The 14365-nt window shown below is 46.5% G+C and overlaps 1 protein-coding gene across 2 annotated transcripts in view; it reads left to right on the forward strand.

Annotated features, from left to right (window-relative positions):
• Positions 1-14365, forward strand: part of ME3 (malic enzyme 3) — a 188631-nt gene that overhangs the window by 109157 nt on the left and 65109 nt on the right. For both annotated transcript variants that reach the window (XM_036324741.1, XM_036324742.1), the window contains one exon: positions 2863-2938. In XM_036324741.1, the coding sequence (XP_036180634.1) occupies positions 2863-2938 (76 nt within the window). The remainder of the gene's footprint in view (positions 1-2862; positions 2939-14365) is intronic.

Consider the following 14365-nt stretch of genomic DNA (forward strand, 5'->3'; position numbering starts at 1 on the left):
CAACATCCCCACCCAGGGCAATCCTTTTGGGATCATTTGTAGCTGCAATTTAGACAATAGATGGAAAAGCACTTTGAGAAGTGATTAAAATTTTAAATACATTTCAAAAGATGTTATTTTTGCAGCATAATCTCTGCAAAGCATAAAATTATATATGCAAAAAAAGAGGACAAGGGTCTTTTGAAATTTAGTAGCTCAAATTAAATATAAAAAACATATTTATCTTAAGCATCCCTCCTCCCTCTCCTTATCTTTGACAAAGAGGGCCTATTTTAATGTACCAGATAATTTCTATAATCACATTTTTCCTGTGTTTAGAATTAACCTCAGCGGAACTTTGCTTCTAAATAGTGCCTGGATCTTACCCTTTAACCTGTGAGCTTTTTGCTAAGTGCCACTAAGCCTCTGTCTGGTAAGGGGGATGTTGAGGACCGGAGCTGTTTAGGTGAGGGGCATTCCCAGAACAGGGCAGTGTTACCGGTAAGGGCTTCAGGAGGCTGGGAATGTGTCATTGGGATTAATTAGTGTGGGTAAATGACTTCCCCAAGGTCACTCGGGTCATCAGTGAGCCTGGGACTGGGCACCTCTTCCTCCAGTTCAAAAGAGTTGGCTTCCTTGTTAGCATTGTTGTTCCATGTGACTAGCTCAGGACGACCTGGGGGAATTGCTTGTGGGTATTAGTGCTACAGCTGTAGGAAATAGAAACTGGAGAAGCAGGCCCCCATCAAGAGCTCCGCAGGCTGTGCCTCAGAGCAGCAGCTGGTGTGGAGGTAGAGAAGGTGCTTCTTTAAAAGCTTATTAGGCTCCATTGGCCAACTACCCTTCTGCTGCCACCAAGGCAAGTACCCTTATCTAAACTTCAGGAAGCTCACATGCCTGCTTTTCTCATCCAAGGCAGTCCTTGAAGTTCATGATTACCGACACAGTGTGATTTTCCCAATTCAAACTGCCTGGCGATGATCCTTAGAAACAAGTTCCAAGAAACCAATGCAATGCTTAGCTTTTGTCTTGGTTGATACAACTGAATGCCCCACAGTCGTTCCCAAATGGCATGGCAAATGCCTGGAGCTTGCTCGAAAACAGTATGAGTAAGTTAATTCAGACACCCACATTGCCCCCATCAGTGTGAGGGAGAGAGGCCCACAACCCCCAAGGCTAAAGCTCTGAGGTTTTCCTCCTCCCTGGCCTGTCCCACCTGCCTTCATTTCCCCATTCTAAGCCATGGCCACAGCCCAGCCCAGCACCACCCAGCCCAACACCATGATCCCTTGGGCATGATACTGCAGAGCACACGTTAGAGTGCCTTCCCTCCAACTTTATCCAACGCTTTCCGCCCTCATCCCTCAACCCTCACCCTCAGCCATTAGTATCATAGTTCACTTATTCACTTCTCCACTCACTCGAAAATTAGGTATTGATCATCTATTATTGACTAATCCTGGGGACTCAGTGGTGAACAACAGCAGCATGCAGACCTTGCCCCATGAAGTTTACAGTATAATAAGGGGTGGGGGTCTAGATATTGACCTAAGAGCCAGACAAATAAATGTAGTCAGTTTGCGTGTGTAGGGGGGGGGGGTACTTTAAGAATATGTAACAGGGAGCTTTAGCTTAAGTCATCAGAAGAATGAGTATGAATTAACCAAAGAGTGAGGAAAGGCAGGGTGTGCCAGGCAGAGGGAACAGTATGTGGAGTGGCCCTGGGGTAAGAAAACCATGGCACATGGAAGAATGGGAAGCAGGCCAGGACGGCGGATGATTGAGAATGAAGTAAGGATGAAGTGAAGAAGTTGACAAAGGCCAGACCACACAGCGCCTTGTAGGTGGGCCATGTTCAGGACTTGGGCAAGAGATCTAGGACCAGGAAGGTGTTCTGGATGAAGGAAGTGTATGAACGAGGAGCTACTTAGGAAGTAGAATTGAAGGACTGAGCAATGGGTTGTATAAAAGACAAGAAGGGTTTGGAATTGTTACACTAGATGTATGCAGGTAATATTCACTGAGAAAGGAAATAGGCTCAGGTTGTCTTGGGTCTTTGTTTTGTCTTGTCTTTGAGTCATTATGGTAGAAGATTAGATCATGAATTTGGTTTCAGATGGGTTACGTTTGAAGTGCCTGCAAGAAGGCACAAACTACTTGCCATCCTCTGCACCACTCCCCCTCCCCACCTCTAATCCCAGGACAGAAGACTCGGGTCCACATGCATGATCTAAACATTAAAAGTTCTAAGTCAAGCTAATAAACTGTTAAGTAAAATATGTCCCAGCCTCCTGCCTTTACAAATATACCTTCATGATGGTCTGGAAGACCAAGTTTAAGTTTAGAATTCTCAGACTCTAGTGGTGCAGAGAAAACGGGCTCACAGCTGGCAGCCCATGCCTCTTCCCATCCCCAGCGCCATCTCCCACTGCAAGGGACCTCGTGCACATGTCTCTGGACACCCCAACACACGTGTCCAAGGTCACAGCCCCAGGCCTAGGGGTCCACCCACTGAAGTCTGTACTCAGAAGGAGGGACCCAGAGAAGAGCCCCACACAGTCACTGAAAGCAGCACTGGGGCCATTTGGGCAGAGAATTCTGGGGTGCTGTATGCCTGAGAGAGGATGGGGGTACAGGCTGTGGTGAGCACAGCTCCGGTGGGCACATCCCTCAGCCCAATGGACTCCTTGCCCTGCAGAGGGGAGAAACTGGAAAAGGAATGGAGCAGAGCCCCCTAAACTGTTGGGGCTTTGGGCAGGGCGCCCTCTTGCCCAGTCCTATGGGCAAAATTAAGTGGTAATGATCCACAGTACTTGCAGTCTTTGCTATGTTCCCAGTCTGACTGCCTGGCTTCTCTATGTGTCCGTGTTTTGTTTCTCCTAGTGGGCTGTTTATCACCATTCATGACAAGGGCCACCTTGCAACAATGCTGAACTCTTGGCCAGAAGACAATATTAAGGTATGATTCTGCTTTCTTTGCTGTTGCTCTGTTGTTGGGTGAATCCTTTCAGCCTGGACCAGAGTCCTTCCCGGCTACAAAACAAGCCATTGCAACACTGAAGGCAAGACACTGCAGGCCTTTCCCAGGCCCAGACCACAGACCTGGCACAGCTCAGCATAAATGTACACAGAGCAGAGGCTTGCATTGACCAGGCACCCATGTGAAATGGCCCTTTATTATTGTTTTAGTGTATTATTAATATGTTATAATTATTAATATTAGTAGTAGCAATAGTCGGAAGATGTGCTCAGCATGTATGGAATACCTAGTGAACACACAGTGCCAATTAGAAAATCAGACATAGACCCTCTTTTCAAGTAGCTGACTTTTCATGAGGAAAATAAAACAGAGATGCAAAAACACTAACAAGGTGGATTTGATTAGAAACAAACAAGACACACAGAAAGAGCTGGTGGTGTTGAAAGAGGCAGAGATTACTTTTAGCTTGAGGGGAATCTGGGAAGACTTCATGGGAGAGGTGACATTAGAGCTGGGTCTTGAATTGAGGAATAGCATTTGCACAGTTAGTCATTGGAGAGAGTAGGATGCAGGGTGAGGATATTTTGCAACAAAAGGAAAAACCTTATGTTAAACAAAACTTCGCACCTGGTTGCAGACAGCAGTGGGCCGGGGAGAGGATATATATATGCAGAGTAACAACATAACCTGCCACTTCTTCCTGGGATATCAATTTTACTTAAAAAATGTATATAATAAACAGGATATAATATAGAATGCAAAATTTGTGTTAATTTAAAAATATGAAACTTGCAGCTTTGTAGCCTCCTGTTGAGGTGCTCTGGCATCTAAGATCATTGTCACTTTTACAAAAAAAATGGGTAAAGCAAAAATGCAAAACATCTGCTGACTGCTTGGTGAGGGCATTTCTGGCACAGGAGCTGGAGTGGGGCTGGAGCTGACTGAACAAGCCCAGTGTGAGCACCTCTCAGGGCTAATGCTGGCACCATCCTGCCTCCATTGGGAAGCTGGGACACTCCAGTGCTCCCTCGCCAGCACCTCCCTCCCTCCGTCCCTGCCAGTTCCCTGAGCCACCCCACCTCTCTCCACCAGGCCCCATACTAGTACAGCTTCCCTCTCCCTACCTCTCTTTGTGTCCCACCCTCTTTGGCCCTCTTGGGGGACTGGTGGCATGAATACCAGAGCAAGTAGAGCAGGACCTTAAACTTCAGTCCCACCCCCATGAAGAGTTCATTTCATCCCCTCCGTCTGGCTGTGATCTCAACCTATGCCCCTCCTTCCTGCTTATCTGCCTAGATTCCAGTTACACACAGGCCTTGGCCCTGCAGGTTTTGGTCCCAGTCCCAGAAGAAGCAAGTTTCCAGGGTGTGCCCAAGGTGAATCTATAATAAAGTCTTGAGGACATTGAGGGAAGGCAGCTCCCTCGATGGAAAGGTAACTCCAGCCTGCCCTACAGAGACATGCTGCTGAGGTCCTGCAAATAATCTTTCCGCCTTCCTGGACAGCCCACCATGTTGGGCATAGCGGGCACTCAGTAGGTGCTTGCTGAGTTGAATGAACTCAGTTGAATGAACACAGTGCCAGGCACTGTGCCAGGAGAGGCACAGTCTCTACTAACACACACAGTGCCTTTGTGCCAGTTACAAGGAATTAGAAAGAATGACAAAAAGACATCTCCCCTCAACCAGTAAGAAAAAGGCGCTCCTTCCTCCAGGTTGGAACGGGGGCTCAGGTTCCAACTGTTCCTCCTGTCAGGGCACAAGTTCCAGAACTGCACCCAGGGCCCTGCGGTGAGGATGAAGAATGAGAAAAACACAGACTCTGGCCCCAAGTTCGTTCACTCCAGTTAAGAAGTCAAGACATAAACTCAAAGCAGAACCTCCGCCGCTAAATATTTGTTGGCTTCAACAGACATATTTTGAGAACCTTGTAAGCTCTGAGCGCTAACTACTAGAGGCATGGAGACAGCAACTGTTGTGATTTTTAGACAAAGAGAAACTGGTGCACTGGAGTCACTTTGGAAGAGGTGGGACTCGAACAGGCCTCAAATAAAGAGAGACACCCAGAGCCTCTAAGGAAAGTGTAAGTTACATGAGCACATCTGGGCCAGAGCAATTTATTCAGTTGCAGTCAACAACCATTTAGTAAATTTCTACTCCGAAAGTCCCAGGGGGTTCGGGGATGAAGATGTACAGGCCCAGCCTCAAGGAGCAAACCTAGGTAGAGAGAACTGGAAACAATTACAGTGAACTGTGTCTATGCTACCTAAGAGAAGAGCCTGGGGACGAGGAACAGGTGGCGTGGCTGACTGACCACTGGCCCTGTGGTACCTGAGTAGATGAGTGAATGCCAGGGGGCCCCTCCTCCCCTCCATCCTCTATTCCCATCTCACTTTGGAGGAATTTCCAGGTCAGTCCCAGTAACTAGGTTGAAGACTCAGCTCTGCCCTTGCAATCAGACCTGAGTTCTCATCTACCTTCCATCTACCTGCTGTGGGTGAGAGAACCTCTCCGGTCTTTGTCTTATGTGTTTGGGAGGATTAACTACAATAAAGTCTGTACGAGACTGAAGGGCATGTGAGTGGATGGTGTCATCGCTGGAGGAGGAGGAGGTGGCTTTGGCCCACAGAGTAGTGCAGGGAAGAGACCAGAGGCTTAAGCACAGCCATGGAGGGGCCCCTTACCTGGGAATCACAGGCCCCAGACAGGCAGCCGTCCAAATTTGGCCCCAGACAAGTTTGACTTGGCCCTCAGTGGTTTTTTAAATTTTGACCTTGTAGGCCACATTCTAAAACCAGGAGACTTCATTTCAAAAACAAAACACTTGTATTTTTTGCTTCTCTGGATAAGCCAGGAACTCTGCATATTGGGCCTACAGTTTGGCATGTGAACAAGTTAATTAAGGCTGATGGGGCTGCTCCTAGCTTATCCCAATCCCTGCCCTGCCCTATCCACCAGCCGATTACTGGTGGATCCTTCCTCCTCACCTAGGGCTGCTCTTTCAAAGGTTCAGACTGTTCTGAGCTGCCGTCTTTCTTGTTAATTGGTGTGTTTTCTCCAGTTGCCTCAAAAAGAGGAAATGAAGGTTTCTCTTACTTAGTAGGGAATCTCTACTCGTCATCCCTTTCATGGTACTTTGGATCTGACGCCAACTCCGCCTTCGTTATTTCATTTCATTCCCACAGTCACTGTGGAGTAAGGGGTGCTTCTGAAAACCCCTGATGGGGTCCTAAAGCATGGCGGGGTCCTAAAGTCTGCTCAGATGAGCAAGCTGAGGTTCAGTGGTTTGCCTGCAGTCCCAGAGCCCTGCTGCTCAACAGAGGTTTTCAAGGCACAGGTATCCCTGGACCCTGGTGTTACTGGCTACTTGGCTGGAGGAAGGGGTGATTCGGAGGAGCTTCTGAACTGGCTCGGAAGATAAAAGATGATTTTCAGTGGTTTCCCAGCCAGAAAGCAGAGCTGCGGGCTGAGATGTAAGGGAAGTAGGCTGCGAGGGAAGTGAGGCCACAGCCTAAGGCAGGGGACAGGAAGTTCTTTAGGCCTCTCTTGTTCAAGGAGGAGGAGGAGGCATGCTTGACCGCCCAGAGCTGCCCAGCATAAATCACAAAGGGGGGTGAGAACTGCTCTTCTGACTCTTTCCCATAGCAGCCATTGCCCGAGCTGGAGGAAGGCGGAGCTGAGAAGAGCCCTCCTCCCCAACAGCTTTCCCAAGGCCCCACATCTCTCCCGCCTCCTGGTCCCAGGAGCTTCCGGAAGGAGGTGCTGGATTGTGGAGCCAAGGGAGCATCCTTTCCACTGGGCACCAGCCTCTGAGACATTTAAACTTGGACCAGATACAAGTACCAAGTGCCTGCCTATCCTGTATGGGCCAACCACGTGCTAAACCCCACTCTACTCACTATCAGAAGTTGCATTTTCTGGGAAACAGTTTGAGATGGAAATTAGCATATTGCAGTGGTTCTCAACCTTCCTAATGCCGCGACCTTTTAATACAGTTCCTCATGTTGTGGTGACCCCCAACCATAAAATTTTTTCATTGCTACTTCATAACTGTAATTTTGCTACTGTTATGAATCATAATGTAAATATCTGATATGCAGGGTGTATTTTCATTGTTACAAATTGAACATAATTAATGCATAGTGATTAATCACAAGAACAATATGTAATTATATATGTGTTTTCCGATGGTCTTAGGCAACCCCGTGAAAGGGTCATTCGACCCCCAAAGGGGTAGCGACCCACAGGTTGAGAACTGCTGGCATATTGGGAGCATATTAGGGAGTATTTACAGGATCGACACCTCTAGAAAGGCAGGAGGCAGGGTAGAGCAGAAAGAGAAGGTGCGCTGAGTGAGGTGTTGAAGAAGACTGAGCTAAGCCCATGAGGAGGCTCTGAAGCTTGATGGCCCTTCAAAGTCATCCTGAGTTGGGGCCTTTATCTCTTGCATTCATCAGTCATTAGTTGCTGCTCTTGGAAGGAGGTATGACTTTGGTCAAGGTGGCTCTCTTCAGGAAAATCCCAACGTCGGCTAAGGGTACAGTAGGGAGAATAACCCATTTATTTCTGAAAGGGGCTGTCTATAACACATCACCATACCCATCCCATATGGCATTCTGCTCAAGGCTGTACATAGATTAACTCACTGACTTCTTCTAATAACACTCTCAGAGGTAAGGATTATTATCATCCTCATTTTATACCAGGTGTACCGGTTAATAATGAGTATTTTTTTCAATAGATGGACTTACACATATGTTGACATATATGCAACTTGATATGTATGCTATTCTGTTGTATTGACAGCAAGCTTCAAAACTTCATATGTGAAATTTTCTGAAGGTGTTAACATCATAGATATTTTTACACTTAAAAATGTCGAATCTCGTGACAAAAAAAAAAGGAGCATTTGCAGGAAGTTTTAATTCATTACTTTATTTTGAAGAAAAGTGCTGCTGAAAGTTATCATATACTGCGGGAAACTTATGGTGAACATGTTCCTTCTCAAGATACTTGTGAAGGCTGATTTAAACACTTCAAAAGTGATGATTTCGATGTGAAAGATAAAGAAAGTCCAGGTCAACTGAAAAAGTTTGAAGATCAACAATTACAAGCATTATTGGATGAAGATGTGTGTCAAGCTCAAAAAAAAACTTGCAGAAAGATTAAACGTTGCTCAGCAAATAATTTCTGATTGTTTACAAGCAATGGGAAAGATTTTAAAGGAAGGAAAATGGGTGCCACATCAACTGAACAAAAGACTAATGGAAAACCAAAAAGTCATCAGTAAAATGTTGCTTCAATGGCATGAAAGTCTTTTTTGCATTGACTTGTGACTGGCGATGAAAAGTGAATTTATTTTGAGGATCTCAAACGCACAAAATCATGGGTTGATCCAGGTCAACCATCAACATCGACTGCAAGGCCAAATCGCTTCGGAAAGAAGACAATGCTCTGCGTTTGATGGGATCAGGAAGATGTGGTGTATTATGAGCTTCTAAAACCAGGTGAAACTGTTAATACTGATCACTATCAACAGCAAATAATCAATTTGAACCACACTTTGATCGTAAAGTGACCAGAATGGGCCAAAAGACACGGCAAAGTAATTTTGCTTCATGATAACACACCATCACACACTTCAAAACCAGTTAAAGACACATTGAAAGATCTTGCGTGGGAAGTATGAACCCACCTGCCGTATTCTCCAGACCTTGCTCCTTCTGATGACCACTTGTTCCAATCGATGGTACACGCACTTTCTGAGCAGCACTTCAAAACATACGAAGAAGTGGAAAATTAGGTCTCTGACTGGTTTGCCTCAAAACAAGAAAATTTCTATTGGGACAGTATCCACAAATTACCTGAAAGATGGGGGAAATGTGTAGCTAGTGATGGACATTACTTTGAGTAGAGCACTTTTGATGTTTCTCTTGAAATTATTGTGTTTTCTTTGATTACAAAATCTGCATCATTAACCGGTATAACTGGTAGACAAGGAAGCTAGGAGGTTAGATTTTTTGCTTGTGAGGAATGGAACCAAGATTTGAAACTCTGCCATGGAGAGAAAAGAAGAGAAGGAGAAAAGGAAGAATGAGAAGGAAAGGGACGCACACCCAGTGCTGTGGGCAGCCTGTGACCATAAATGTCCGAGGAAACCAGAGCCAGTGAAAGGAGTCTTGATCCCCAGGTTAGTCTGGGGTTAGCCCCTTTGAGCGGAGGTCCAAGCTGGGTGGACAGAGGAAGAGTGTGGCACACCATGCCCCTAGTCATCTGAAATACAGAGGAATTGTGAGTTGTCAAAGCCATCCAAACAAGGAAACTGTGGTCCTGTACTTTACTGATGGTCATTGCTGGGCTCTAAAACCCCACGATGCTACTTGGGTTTGCCCTCAGCCTTTTGACCTCCATAGCACTAGTGGCCCTTGTGATGTCATGAAAAATAGGATGCAGCCTCTTCTCTCTGAACTTTTCATCTACACCAGGTCTGAGTTCAGTCCCACAGAGAAGACCTTTTGCTGTCTCTGGTAGATCTATCACATTGTCCACCGTTTATTGAATGCATATCACTTTGCAGGGACCAAGTCAAGTGCTGCAGAATCAAAGATGACAAGGCCTGGTACTTGCTCAAAGAGCTTAGAGCTGCTAAGAAAGACTAGGAAGCAACACAAGATAGCAGCAGGTGTGTGTGTGGGGGGGGGGGGCGGGACGGGAAGTAAAATGCTATGGGAATTCAGAGGAGGGAGTGACAACTTCCAGAAGGAAAGCTTCATGGAGGGAGGTGCCTTGAAACATAAAGGATGGTAGGATTTGGATCCAGGAGATACAGGGATTGAGAAGTAAAATGGCATGTACTCAAGAAAGTACAAACCTCATAAAAGGTAAGAAATATTTTAGTTTGGATAAAGCATGGAGTGGATAAAGGGAAAATTCAAGAAGCAGATTGGATGTAGACCATGGAAAGCCTTAAATGCAAGTCTAAGACGTTTGAGTTGTATTTTATAGGCATCCGGAGCCACTGGAGCTTTGGGGGCAAGAAAGTGACAAACCTGGCTGTGCTTTGGAAAGATGGAATGAAAGGGAATAGGGAGACTCTAAGAATATTGACACCAGTCTGGAGATCACAAGTGAGGTGAGGGATGGATAGACTGACCCAAGGCAGGAGCAGTGTGGATGAAGATCATGGACCAGATGAGAAAAATATAGAGCAGGTCAAAGCAGCAGAAGTTGGTGACCAATTAGCGGTGGTTAACTAATGACAGAGATGAGTCAGAGCAGACTGAGCCGTTTTGAGCCTGGGAGATAGGGGGTAACAGATGGGGTGAGGACAGCAGAATTAAAAGGTTTTAGAGACATAAAAGGGAAAGCGAATTCCTTTGATTAAGGATTTGGGGAGTGTGGGAGACTATTGGACATCCCAGTGTCAGTGTCCAGCAGACTGTTTGCTTAGAGATGACAAGTAGAAGCCACTGGAATGGGTGCAGAGTCACGGTAAGAATGCTGTTGAGCTTCACATGGCCAGACTTAAGCAAAGCTGCATTTGCCAAGCTCTCCCTCTCATTCCTCTTTCATTTACTCATTTCACATATATTGCATGTTTTTTCTGTAGTAATACTAAACTAGAGAGAAATGAAACAATTTAGAATTCTAGTATATGATCTTTGCCCCAATAATCAGTATTATAATTCTAAGCTCAGCACCATTTACTGATCACTTGCTTTATACAAGCCACCGGGTTAAAATAAGATATATTATTTCATTTCATCTTTACCACAACCTGATGAGTTGGGTATTGCTATTACTCCCATTTATGCAAAATTGAAACTCATAAAAGTTACCTGTTGACCCAAGATTACATGTGGCAACTCATCAAAGGGCCTAAATTCAAATAATAGTTATCAGACTCCAACATTCCTGGCCATTCATCTTTAGGCTATGTGGTGAGATAAAATCTGCATTTTTAAAATTATTAAATAAGAACCCAAATGCTATCACCATTGAATGTTTAAATAGTAAATGTGGGGCTTGGAAAGCAGTAGGTACTTAATAAATATTTGTGGAAGGCAGGCAGGCAGGAAGAGTGAAGAGGCCAAGGATGGGGTAGACATAACAAGTGCTGGGAGAAAGCACATTCAATTGCAATGGGCAGGATTTGCACGGCTGGGAAAGGAGAAGGGCCTTCTAGAACAGGGGGATTTAGAGACTGAGAGGTCAGAGATTATTGGTGAATTCATAGTGTGTCTAGCAGTGAGTGAGAAGGCCAGTTTGGCTGGAGTAGACAATTGTGTACGGATGAGTAGCAGGAGATACATTTCAGAAGGTATATTGGATTTAAGTCATTAAAGAGTTAAGCATTTCAAACACTATTTTATGGACAGTTAGAAGTCACTAGAGGTCTTTGAGCTTTGGAATGGCATAAGGAAAACGGGCTTCCGAGACAGTGAATTTGGCATTAGTTGGCAGGAGAGATTGGCAGAAAGATGACTCTGGTTGTGAAGCTGTTGCAATAACCTAACCATTGGTATGGTAGGAGTGAGATAGATGACAGATCGAGGTGAGCCACTCCCTCTGAGGAGTAGGGATGCAGTCAAATGTCCTGGGACATTCCATACTGGGAGTGTATCATGGCATTTTTGGTACCATCTTGAAAGGCCCCAGAGTTCTAGAGTTAACACCATGGAGTAGTAGTTGATTTAACTCCATGTCACTCACTGGCCCTCAGCAGAGAGAAATTCTAAGGGAATGGGAACCAGAGTAAGGAAGCTTTGATTAGAAGAGATGGTAGAGAATTAACCAGAGTTTGGGTATCCCAGGCCAGCATGAGAGCACAGGTTCCACCAGAGGGAGTTGCCAGGGGGAGATCAGAGGGAGACTGTGGAGAGGATGGCCCTGAGGCAGGGCAGAGCTTTGCCAAGAGCACAGGTGCTTAACCCCGTTGAATGGGATGGTAGAAGGAGCCCTGAGCCAGGAACCCAAAGCCTGATTAAAATCACAGCCTGCCACCTATATAAGCAAGGTGCCCTTGGTAAGTCATCTAATCTTTCTGAGATAACTAATGTGGAAACACCAAGTCCAGTGCCTTGTATAGAATATGAAGGTCTATGAGCTTCCGTTTGCTCACCTGTGAAATGAAGATAACAATCTCAGACCTGCCTACCAATGAGGGCCAAGGGAGGGTCAGGTGAGTTGTGGGTTGTGAGCACTTTTCATAGAGGCAGCAGAGCAATCTAAGGGGGATGGTCATCTTTGTGGGTCTGTTGCACTCTCCAGAGACCCCTTTGCAGAAGTGGAAGAGTGTTTTTAAGAGTCTCTACAGCAATTTCTACAAAAAAGGTAGCACAGCCCTTGTCTGTGCTCACCCCTGGAGACATAGAGAAAATAAGTGAGGAGATGCCATGGACCCTTTGGATATGGATCATAAGTTCTTACAGGACAACGATGGGTCTTCATCTTTTTATCCCCAGTGCTTAGCATTGTACTTTCATTGTACCCGGTGCATGCAAATTCATGCGCTGGAGGGAGCATCCCTCAGCCCAGCCTGCTCACAGTCCAGGGGCTCTCAGGGGCGGGAGCCTACTGGGCCATCAGGGGAAGGCAACCCCCCCCCATCACACCTCTACTGCTGCCACTGCTGGCAGCGCAAGCCTCAGTCGGCCTGGTTACCTGAGCCTCAGGCAGCCCTGGGAGGCTGGGCAGCCACCATCTGAGGCTTGCCCGTGCCTTGGGCACTGGCTGGGCAGCCGACTTCCAAGGCTTGCCTGCACCTCGGGCCAGCCTTGGGCAGCTGGGGGGCTGAGGGCGGGTCCGGCCACACCATGCACCTGCCGCACCCCACCCCCGGCTGGGCTGAAAAGACTGTGAGACTCTGGTGGTAGGCGCGAGGAGCGGCTGGACCTGCCCTCAGGCGGGTATGGCCACACCGCAGGCCTGCCACCCCCAGTGGGGCTGAAAGGACTCGGGGACTCTGGTGGGGCTGAGGGGACTGGGTGCCACCATTTTGTGGCTATGGGTGCCACCATCTTTGTGATGGTGTGATGGTCAATTTGCATATTCTGTCTTTATTAGATAGGGTAGTGCCTATGAGTATCATGCTTGGGGCCAGCCAGGATACCCATAGCTCAGAGCTGGTCCTATGTCTGGCCCCAAACCAGTTCCAATGAAAGGATGGGTAGCCCCTAAACTTAACTCATTTAGAGAAGGAGGGAACCAGTGACAGTGAGGAGGTTGGGATGACATAAACAACTTCATTGTCACTTGGAAGGGCTCTCCTTGGCCTGACATTCAAGGCCCTGCACTGTTTGATTCTTGCCTGACTTTCCATTCTTTCTTTTCATGCCCTGCACCCCTACACACACAGCCTACATCCCCCCACCTCTACCCTGGATATTAATTTCCTTTTATATCAAATGCCTTTCTCCCAACCACACCCTTGATGGACAATCTCCACCTGTTCAGTGTCTGGTACATGTGTCCCCTCATCTCTGCTGCCTTTGTCCTGTTCTGCTGTGCTCACACTTTCCTCCCAGAGTCGTAATTATAAATGTACATGTTCCATCTCTCTTTGGGCCCCTTAGTTCTTCAGGGCTGGGCTTATGCATACTCGTTTTCACAGATGAGCAACTAAAGCTCCTTCCCCCAGGATCTGTCTGGCACAGTGTCTTATGCAAAGTAGGTGCTTCATAAATATGTATTAAAGGGACGAATAAATAAATATCCATCATCATAATGTAATGATTTCCATCCTCTGCTTCATCAGCATCTATTCATTCACAGTAGGTGGGCCTTGAACTAGCACTATGTCTACGACCTGGTATCCCTTCAGGGATTATTTGCCTAAACACAAAGGCAAATCCCAGTACAGCTTGAGAACCATCCTGGTTTGCTGTGAAATAGTGACCCCAGTAGATGTCACGGGAGCTCTGTCCTTTGCACACTGGATTTATCACACTTCAGAGCAGGGCAAAGAGAAGGGTCTCTAAACCCTAGGGCCGTGGTCGGCAAACTGCAGCTCACAAGCCACATGCTGCTCTTTGGTCCCTTGAGTGTGGCTCTTCCTAAGCCTTAGGAGTACCCTAATTAAGTTAATAACAATGTACCTACCTATATAGTTTAAGTTTAAAAAATTTGGCTCTCAAAAGAAGTTTCAATCGTTGTACTGTTGATATTTGGCTCTGTTGACTGAAGAGTTTGGCAACCACTGCCCTAGGGTTGTAGCAGCAGCATGAACACTTGTTTTTCATTATCTCCTTTGCTCATGTCCTTCCCTCCCTGCCCCTCAAATCTCAAGCTGAGCCTGTCTGCCTGGTTTCTTTGAGGGAGAGAGTGACTAGATGTGTTTTCCCTCCAGCTGTTTCTGCAGCCCCCACCCCAACCTCTGAATGCAAGACAGGTGTCTTTCTGTCATCTT

Source organism: Myotis myotis, unplaced genomic scaffold (genome assembly GCF_014108235.1).
Source record: "Myotis myotis isolate mMyoMyo1 unplaced genomic scaffold, mMyoMyo1.p scaffold_m19_p_10, whole genome shotgun sequence".
NCBI classification, from domain to species: domain Eukaryota; kingdom Metazoa; phylum Chordata; class Mammalia; order Chiroptera; family Vespertilionidae; genus Myotis; species Myotis myotis.